Source organism: Hippocampus guttulatus, chromosome 17, assembly GCF_054856545.1.
Source record: "Hippocampus guttulatus isolate MCC_2025c chromosome 17, RoL_Hgut_1.0, whole genome shotgun sequence".
Classification (NCBI taxonomy): domain Eukaryota; kingdom Metazoa; phylum Chordata; class Actinopteri; order Syngnathiformes; family Syngnathidae; genus Hippocampus; species Hippocampus guttulatus.
This window is the reverse complement of record NC_141277.1, coordinates 944,410-954,113: the sequence shown is the minus strand read 5'-3', so window position 1 is coordinate 954,113 and position 9,704 is coordinate 944,410. Positions and strand designations below refer to the sequence as shown.

The 9,704-nt window shown below is 44.7% G+C and overlaps 1 protein-coding gene across 5 annotated transcripts; it reads left to right on the top strand.

Moving 5' to 3' along the window:
- Positions 1–243: 243 nt before the first annotated feature.
- On the top strand, positions 244–9,696 carry sh3glb2b (SH3-domain GRB2-like endophilin B2b). 5 transcript variants are annotated; one of them, XM_086134474.1, is made up of 13 exons: positions 244–418; positions 1,145–1,286; positions 3,012–3,023; positions 3,285–3,413; positions 3,619–3,752; positions 3,834–3,926; positions 4,520–4,582; positions 5,339–5,404; positions 6,445–6,468; positions 6,578–6,667; positions 6,878–6,978; positions 7,811–8,048; positions 8,339–9,696. In XM_086134474.1, exons 1-13 carry the CDS (start codon positions 356–358, stop codon positions 8,444–8,446), a joined length of 1,263 nt encoding a protein of 420 aa, XP_085990600.1. In that variant the 5' UTR covers positions 244–355; the 3' UTR covers positions 8,447–9,696. The 5 variants fall into 5 exon arrangements, with proteins under 5 accessions (XP_085990600.1, XP_085990601.1, XP_085990596.1 ...); XM_086134475.1 differs by lacking the exon at positions 3,012–3,023; XM_086134470.1 differs by lacking the exon at positions 5,339–5,404.
- The last annotated feature ends 8 nt before the right edge of the window (positions 9,697–9,704 follow it).

Genomic DNA, 9,704 nt, shown 5'->3' with positions numbered 1-9,704 from the left:
TTTTTAATTCGGTTTTAGTATTAATTATTGTTTGTTACTTTTCATTAACTATATTAGCCCTGGTTCACACAGCCTCATAATATTGTATTATACTGAGCCCGGATCCACTTATCTGGGCCTTTCAGAAGGGACGCTTGCATTGTAGCGTTATTATTTGTTAATGCTACTATTACTGAGAGGGGAAGAAAAACAGACTGTCTCTTTAAAGGCAGGGAAGGGAGTCGATTTCCGATCGTTGGATGGGGCGGATTTACTGCTTCAGTCTGCTGCTACATCATCTCAGCTGATTCAGAGGATTCCCTCTGCTGGGAAACGACCAAGTAGCCCCTGTGCAAGATTAGCACAGCCGACCAGCATGGACTTTAACGTCAAAAAACTGGCTTCCGATGCAGGGGTCTTCTTCACCAGGGCGGTGCAGGTAAGCAAAATCGCTTGGACAGTCCCTGCAAGATCCGCCTCGATTTACCGCGTCAGTGTGGAACTGCATCAAACGCTGATGAATGCCGCGGGCCTCTGCTCGATGTACCACCGCGCCACCCCAAAGTGCGGCGTTCTAATGAATTTCTGTTTGTAGAAACGCGAAACCACTGGGGTTATTTTCGCGTCGCCGATAGCACTGTAAGCCGATGAACGTCTGTCAAGCCTCCATTTATTATTCATAACTGTGAGGCTTGAGTCACGTGATTCCACGCTCTGCCGGGTACCGCCAACAGGAAGCTCCAAAACTCGACAACTCCAACGCCAGACGTAATGTATTCCAATTTTAACAGGCACGCAGTTTTCAAGTGACCAAGTGGACATTCATCGAAATTGTATACTTCCCGATAAAACTCAAAACGCATGTACTCCAGTGCCTCTGTTTAGGGGGTGGGGGGGGGGGGGAACGTTCTTTTGGTTACCACGCACACAGCTCACCATCATGCGAGTAGGAGCGTACATCAATCGGTAGATCGGATTCTCAGCAGACCGATGCAGTCATCGCAGCACTGCAGACGCTGCACCCAATGGCCTGTCAATGTCCAACTACTAGGACCTGAATGATTTGATTGATATTGTGTTTCTTATTTTATGATTATTACTTTTTTCTACTAAGATGTGAACGAGACAAATGTAATTTACATTGAGGACCTTGGAATCTCTTAAGTTCACAGAAGAGAAGTTGGGCCAGGCTGAGAAGACTGAACTCGATCCTCACCTTGAAAACCTGATCGCTCGGGCGGACTGTACCAAGAACTGGACTGAAAAGATCTTGAGACAAACAGAGGTGCTCCTGCAGCCAAATCCAAGTGAGACCTCTCATAGTTTTCGGTGGGGGGAAAACAAACAACAACAAAAACATAATATCCCGCCAAGAAGTTGTATTTTACACCAATCGTCCGAGACTTCAGAGGACGGCTTGTTCACAAACAGGGACACAGAGAGTTCTTTTGCACTGATGTTTACTATAGTCTTAGTTTTCTCTCTTTCTACCACAGGCACAGTGCAGAACTAGAGAGACAAACATAATGGTGTACAATTAAATAAACAAAGCATGACGGAATATATAGAAACATAAAATACAAATGAAACACACACACCACTTGGCCACCGAGTAAACAGACGGGGGTGTTTAGTAGTGAGGGGCAAAATGACACGGGGCTTCGATGCTTGTATCGAGTAAAAGCGGGCGTGGAAAAGAAGGTCTTGTTTCGAGGCGCGTGTCAGTGAGGTCATCGTCACATGACCAGGGGACAGCGACGTCTCGTGCCGAGCAGAAAGCGTCACGTGATCATGTACGACGAGCCTCGTATTTGTAAAGACGGGTTGAATCTAGCGCCAAAGCGTTGCGAGTTGAGGTGTTCGGAGAGAAATTGTACTCCTCGTATTGTTTTACGAGGTATTAACCTTGAGTTAGTTGTTACAATCATTACATTCAGTTAGCTATGCATTAATTGTAGTCAATCACACAGTTAATTCAGTAGCTCAAACATAGTTTAATCGTCTCAATCACAAAGCCTGACGAAAATAGCAGAAAACAATGTCTTCCCCTTAATTAGAGCGTAATTAGAGCGATTCAGCGTGTCCCTACACAAATTATGACACAACAATGTATTAAAATACTTAAACTTGGAAATGAAAACACGTTTTTTTCCAGCTCTAAAAATGCTTACCTTGCCTTGGACATCCAGAGAAAAAGGAAGGAGTCAAAGGCGGGAGTTCTACTTTACAGAGGCAGTGCCACATTAATTATTGAAGTAGGGAAACACATAAAAATGTTGGTTCCACCCTTTCATAATGGAGGATATAGTAAAAGAACAGGTATTTATCATTTCACAAAATTGTGAAATGATAAATTCTGTCCAGTTGAGTCATTCAGTTTATTTGCAGTATAGTGTATAGAGTATTATGATTAGTTTATTCTTTCATAACTTTGCTGCTGTGAATTGGGAATTTCTCCATTGCGAGACTAATAAAGGTTTTCTTATCTTATCAAATACACAGAATTTGGAGTGAAGTTTACATTATTTCAATCTCAAATACAAACTGCAATACTGCTCACTGTGCAGCAGGTGTCCTTAAAGAGCTATATTTTAACAACACTTCACCCCAGAAGGATTTGGGAAGTGAGAACACCAATTGTTGAAGCTTTGTAGGTAAAATGCATTGCCATTCTTGCCTGATGTACAGTTTTAGTTGCTCAACTGCCACGGCTCTCCGTTGTCATATTTTGCACTTCATCATTTTCAATGGGAGACATGGCCTGGACTGCAAGCAGGCCAGTCGAGTAGCCACACTCTTTTAAAACGAGGCCACGCTGTTGAAACACATGCAGAATGTGGTTTGGCATCGTCTTAAACATGGGCGTTCATGAAAAAAAGATGCTGTTTGGAGGGCAGCGCATGTTTCTCCAAGTGGATGGCGGCCCTAGTTTGAACACCCCCGATTTAGAAAGGAGATTGGTAGAAATAGTGTAGTGGTCGAGATGTGTGTTATTAACTTTGTTTTGTTTTTTTTAACCCTTCACGCTTCAGTTGACCACACTGGTGAGTTCGGACTTTATTTTCCAATGCAAGTCATATTAGTATATTGAAGAAAGAAAGAAAATGTTGTGAGGAGCATTGACGAAAAACATTTAAGTTGCCCATTTCTGCCGTTGACAATATTTCATCAGGTATATTCTGCGACGACCTTGTGGTGAACATAGTTTCTTTGACATCTTAATTTGACTTCTGAGAAACCTAATAATTAAACACACCTATCGGGCATTTCAATTAAAAGTCTGTCCTCTTTCATGGTCTACGTAGGTGCTCGAATAGAGGAGTTCATCTATGACAAACTGGAGAAAAAGCTTCCTTCTAGGACAACGAATGCAGAATTGCTCGGCCAATACATGCTGGACGCCGCCAATGAATTTGGCTCAGGGACACCTTACGGTCAGTTGATTGGTTTCTGACATGAACACGATGAGACTTTGTAGCATGCTGCCATTGACGTTGCCAAATTAATAATACTCAGTGTGCGGTGGTGATTAAACATCATGATTTGGGCAATCCACTCAACAAATCTTGACACACCGATTGATCATTATACACCATCTGAACATAATTTGAGTTTGTTTGCGCTTGCTGCCAACTCTAGGTAGCACCCTGATTACAGTCGGCGAATACCAGAAAAGGCTGGGAACTGCCGAGCGAGAGTTCCTTCAAACCTCTGCCACGACCTTCCTCGCCCCTTTGCGTAACTTCCTGGAGGGAGACTGGAGGACTATATCGGTGAGTGCCACTGTCACCAACATTCACTTGCCTTTGCAAGCCCAACACGTTTTCTGGCCGCATGGCACCCGCCTCCCGCAGAAAGAGCGGCGAATTCTGGAGAATCGGCGGCTGGATCTTGACATCTGCAAAGCACGCTTGAAAAAAGCCAAACAGGCAGAGGCCAAAGCAGCAGTGAGTTGGATTATCATCATCATTATTATTATCTTTTCCCCTATCCAAGTAAGTTCGAATTCAGTGAAATGTAGTGAAGAGGTGTTAGGAATTATTGTCATCCGAATCGCTCACTTTGCTCTGAAGACTTCACTTTACTTCATAAGACATTATTTTACTACTTTGTTTATTATTATTATTATTTGTGTGCTTCATCAACGAATTTACGACGACTGAACGAAGCGCCCCAGATTTTAGCGGAGCACGCGTACCAAAGGAGGCACGTCGCTTTTGCATGGCCCCTTCCTACACGGCTTTTCAAGCATGACAACTCATCTGGTCTTGGCACAAGCGACGGCATGTGTTGCTTTTCCACAAGCCTTTGGTTAAGTTTGAGCGAGCGATTGACTGATTTTTGAATCTCAGACTATGTGATATTGGTGCTTTTGGCTCATCTTTTAAGACTGGCGCACAATGTTGGTCACAAGTTTTTTTTTTTTTCCTCCCTGCACATATGATGCTTTCGTCGGCGAAGTTGTTTTGCTTCACTAATGACTGAAAACGCACGACTTTGCCAATGTTTGTTCCCTCCTCCCTGCTCTCGTTGTTTGTAGGCTGCACCCGATTTTCAGGAGACAAGGCCTCGAAATTATGTTCTTTCCGCCAGTGCATCAGCGGTAAGAATCGCAAGCAGAACCACTGGCACAGACACGGGCCACACGCTTTCGATAGCGGGAGCTAATACGCTTTAGCTACGTGGAACTTGATGGTTTATTGTTTGTTTGTTTTGGGGGTTTTTTTGGTTTCATTTGTGGTTTGATGCACATGCATGTTGGAATGAATGCTTTTACGTGCATGCCTACTCCAGGGGAGGAAATTACTGTGCACCACATATGACATCGAACATATTTAGGTTTTTCTTGGTTCGGTTGTGTTTTTAATTGAAGTGTTTTCTTTGTTAGCATTTATTGGTAGTGTTTTATTGTTAGTATTATATCTTTATTTTGTTTTAAAATATATTGTGTTTATGAGGGCATCACAGGAATGATCCTCATGTAACTAATTGAAAAATGGTCACTTTACTCCAATTTGTTCTTTTTTGTTCTGAATGTGGAGATGGGATTCGTATGCTTTTCAGTGCAGAGCTGGATCTATCCTGTGAGACTGAAGGCTGTTGGCCATCCCAAAAAATGTGTAAAAATCCCAAACTGTTTTCCTTAACACTTTTCACAGAAAGGTAATGAAACAAACAACGTAGAATTGCTTCCTTGACTTTTTCAAAAAGTTGAATTTGAAAGTGGCCTTTTCAAATGGCCCTCAAATGAAAAAGTTTGGACACCTCTGGCATAAAATATACATTTTGTGATATCATCAAATGTTACTTCTTTTAGTTTGTTTCTTTCTTTCGTTTCCTTGTTTTATAACTGAATTAGATACAGAGCGGCTGGGAGAGTTGGGATGTGGAGGCAGAGCCTCCTAGTATATCAGAGCAGCAAAAGGTTGGAAACATGGGCCTTTAGTCTGATGTGTCAATTTTGTGATGATTCTAGCTCTAGCTAACATTTTTGTAGAGATGTAAACCCTGTTTTGTGAACGGTATTTGGACAAGAACGTGCTCGGTTCCGTCCCTCATCAAACCGGAGGTCACCTGTAGTCCGTGTCACCAAAACGTTTTGCGCACTGAATTAGTACAAAAAAGATTTTTAAACATTTGATGAACATGGATTATATTCATTCATTTCAAACACTACTGCACAACAAATGTAAAATAAATTAACGCACTGAACTACTAAGAAATGGCCCAATCGGGAATAATAAATACGATTTATAATGTAAACATAATATTTTTGAAGTTATCATCCGACATACGGCGTTAGCATCCTTGCTACATGCAAACGTGACCGATCAAAAGACGACACGAGTGATTGCTGCTTTCATGCTAGTTCTTCTTCGCGACTAAACTGCTCACGTTGACGTGATCAAACCGCGCTCGCATTTTCACCCTTCCCACTGGATCACTTACGTGCTACTTGTTCAAATGCTTCAACGGGTTTCTTGTATCGACTGTTTTTTGACGACATAGCATGCATCACAGCTTCTTCGTCCACGTCGCTTGGGGAGTAACCTCTCTTGTCAAAATCGCTTCATCTTCGAAAGACATGGATGCGTTTCGTCAATTTGTTACTACTGTATATCTTTCTGTGTACTGTCTTCTTTCATTTCTCGGCCAAATCTGTTCACTTGAGTTCACTTGCAAGCCAACGTCAGAAAGGGCGACTCCGATTGGCGAGAGTCGCGCACGTTCCCCTCCACGTCCGTCGATTTGCTCACAGCTCGCAGGCGTGTCTCCGTGCGGACCGCTACCAAACGGGCCGAGGCTATAATATGTCAGGAAAAGATGACTTAAAATTCTACATTCCATAATCCTCCTTTTTATAGTTCCCCCTAATAGTTTTAGATGTGCGGTCCATCGATATTTCCATTGTTAAGTTGATGTGGTGTTGCTGAGAACGTTTTTTTTTTCTTTCTGCTCTCTCAGCTGCTGAGTGAGGAAGTGGACAAAGTAAGTGAGACTTTCACAGCTCATTTGCCCATCAATACAACACAAAATTGAAGTGCGTGTTGTTTACTACTAATGACAAATACCTCAATTCTTCCTGCTGCGTGTGCAGGCGGAGCACGAGCTGCGCGTCGCCCAAACCGAGTTTGACCGACAAGCTGAAGTCACCCGGCTGCTGCTTGAGGGCATCAGCAGCACCCATGTAAGCGCTCAAGCATTAACCATGACTCGCACGCGACCGTGCAGAACAGCCCAAAGATGCAATGTTGGATGTGCAGCCTCAGCTAAGCGTGATTTCACAAGAAGCCCTCCTTTGACGCGTGTCGTTTTCGTGTGAGGGTCGATTGCTGCGACTGTAAATAATGGTCAAATCATTTGGCCGACTCTTGACGCTCTGCTCTTTTGTCCAAAGCTGAACCATCAGCGTTGTTTGCAGGATTTTGCGGAAGCTCAGGCCACCTACTACGCTCAGTGTCATCACTTCATGCATGAGCTCCAGAGGGAACTCAACAGGTGAGCGCAAAAGACAATTCCAACATCGTGATATTACGGCAATGATGTTTCCCAAGAACTTACTGTCCTTTCCAGGGGCGGTTCTGGATCAATTTCACTGAGGGGGCCGGGTTGGGGCCAGGGGTTTTGATGGGGGGGCACATTCAACCCAGGGCTAAAAAGACTCGAAGATTCGAAATCTTATTTGACTTTTTATTTCTTCAGACTTTGAAATTGTAGTCATAACATTACAGTGATGAGAAAAAAACAGTATTAGGAGGGCTAAAATGTCTGCAAGCGTAACAATACGTCTGTTGAGAATATTCAAGCCAGGGGATGCTATGGTACCAGCCTGCCGGGGACAAAAATTGCAAATACACTGAAGCTAGATGTTTTACATGCATATAATTATCCAAATTTTAAAAGGCAATGTCTTATATATTGATCCTGTTAAATAAAAATTAAAATAAAAAGGGAGACTAAAAAAGTTACACACACGCATGCACACACACGCATGCACACACACACACACACACACACACACACACGCAAATAGCACTCGTGTCGTGGTAATTTCCTCCTCTGCGGACTGCTTCTCATTTTCCCGCTCATTTTTAAGTGGCGCAGCGCACTAAAGGGTCCGACTAGAATGTTAAATCACGCACTTTGGTTCCACCTTTCGCGTCGGCGACTCGGCACGACTGCGTAATCTGCGCTCGGAGAGGGGGCACAGGGGGGGCCAGAATCGGTGCTACAGGGGCACTGGCCCCCGTTGCCCCCCCCCCCAGAACCGCCACTGGTCCTTTCTATTGACTGAACTTGGGAAAATAAATTGTCCGCGCTCTTCATGCAGATGTGGCAACGCGGTGGGCACCCCCCAGCAGTCCGCCGCCTGTCCCAACCCCGTGTCTGCTGCGTTCCCATCCGGACCACCGTCACCTGCTACCGGAGCGCCCACCTCTTCCGGCGCTAAGGCCAAAACGCTGCTCGTGGAACAAACGCAGCTTCCTATTACAGGCACCAGAAAGGCCAAAGTCCTGTACGACTACGACGCTCACGATTCAAGTGAGCTGTCCCTCTTGGCTGATGAGGTACGTTTTGTCAATCTCATCGCATACATAAGCAGAAATGTCACCAGCCCGGCTCGAGTTCAACTCGCCCTTTTCACTTTCGTTGGTTTGTAGCATTGAAATTTTGGAACGGGACTTGGGGAACTTTGGCGCTAAGAACGTTTTTGTGGAATTATTCAGACAACAAAAATTGAGACGAAATAACACGGGATGGTAGAGGTGATGGTGCAGCTCATCAAACTCGTTGAATATGATTGGCAGCCCGTATTGTGGAATAAATGATGTCTTATTTGCTTTTGGTCACGTTTCAGCTTATTACCGTCTACACCGTACCCGGAATGGATCCCGACTGGCTGGTTGGCGAACGAGGCAATGAAAAGGGAAAGGTCCCCGTCACCTACCTTGAACTGCTGAGCTAAAAGGACCAAATCCCAATCCAAACCGAAACATGCAAGCGGCTCTTTCCACTCTCACTCTGTATACTAACGTCGCGCATCGGCATCATGGCTAATACTTTGCCTGATATTTGTAACACGCAGTCAAACGGTCTACGAATACAAAAGGATCCCATTGGCTCTTTCGCTTCGGCGATGGATTGAGTTCACATCGAATTGTAAATGCCGATAGTTTCGCGGTTTAGCGCCCGGCGCGTTTATTTTATTTGTTGTCCGGAAACAAGTTGAAACATTCTCGTGATATTTGCGTCCACATTTCTAACTGGTTCACTACGGTTCCTGCATCCTGACAACCGCGGCCAAGCACGTCGCGTCACCTCGTGGTGGCTTTTCCAGCTCATCCTTCATTTCTGAGTAAAAGTGTCCTCCGTGGCCACAAATAACAAAGTATTGATAACTTACGAGAGAGCAGGAGAGTCTTCAAAGTGGTCTGCTTGACGAGCCCTTGGAGCTTGGGAAACGGGAAACCGGGGAGGTTCGTCCGGCGTGTTCTTCTTGGCCCGGAGCTGCTGGGTGCTTAGGACGTAGCGTGCAGGTGCGTTGTCACGGGGGGGGGGGGGCTTCCGAGAGTATCGCCTCACCTCTTCTCGCGCGGCGAACCAAGTTGACAGCGCGGCAACGCTTTTGTCGATGTTTTTCTGGCGCTCGTGGAGGGGAAAGCTCAGTTTTGTTTTTGCGACACCTATCCCGGACCTTTTCGAACACACCGTAGATTGACCTTGACCAAAGTTCAACTACAAAAAAAATAAAATGAGCTTGGAGAATCGTAGCGCTAGCCAGCGCCGTTTAGTGTTCATAAATTTCAGTTTGAAGTGAGCGGAGTTCCGTGAAATCGTCAATGTGATCGTACTTCATCTGTGGTTGGTTTCTGTGCAAAATTGATGGTTGGAAATAACTCGTGACGTCAAGTGCTGGCCGGGTAATTGTCTTCACAAATGATCATGTCATAGTTGGACTCGGTTTCCCCAAAATAAGGCCACATATTTTCAGTATGCACAGACAGTTGTTGCGCATGTAACAATACAACAGAGTGTTGTGTGTGTGGGGGGGGGGCATGTTGGTGGCAGCGTGCGCACCACAATTTGGAATTTCCTTCGGCTGCTCATGTTTCGAATTGGATGTCTTAAGTGGAATACCCCAAACTCTTTGCACTTGCTGTTGACCCAGTTTTTGTTTGGCTTGGAGCGCAATAAACTTGCATGAGTGGAATGGCAGCTGCAGC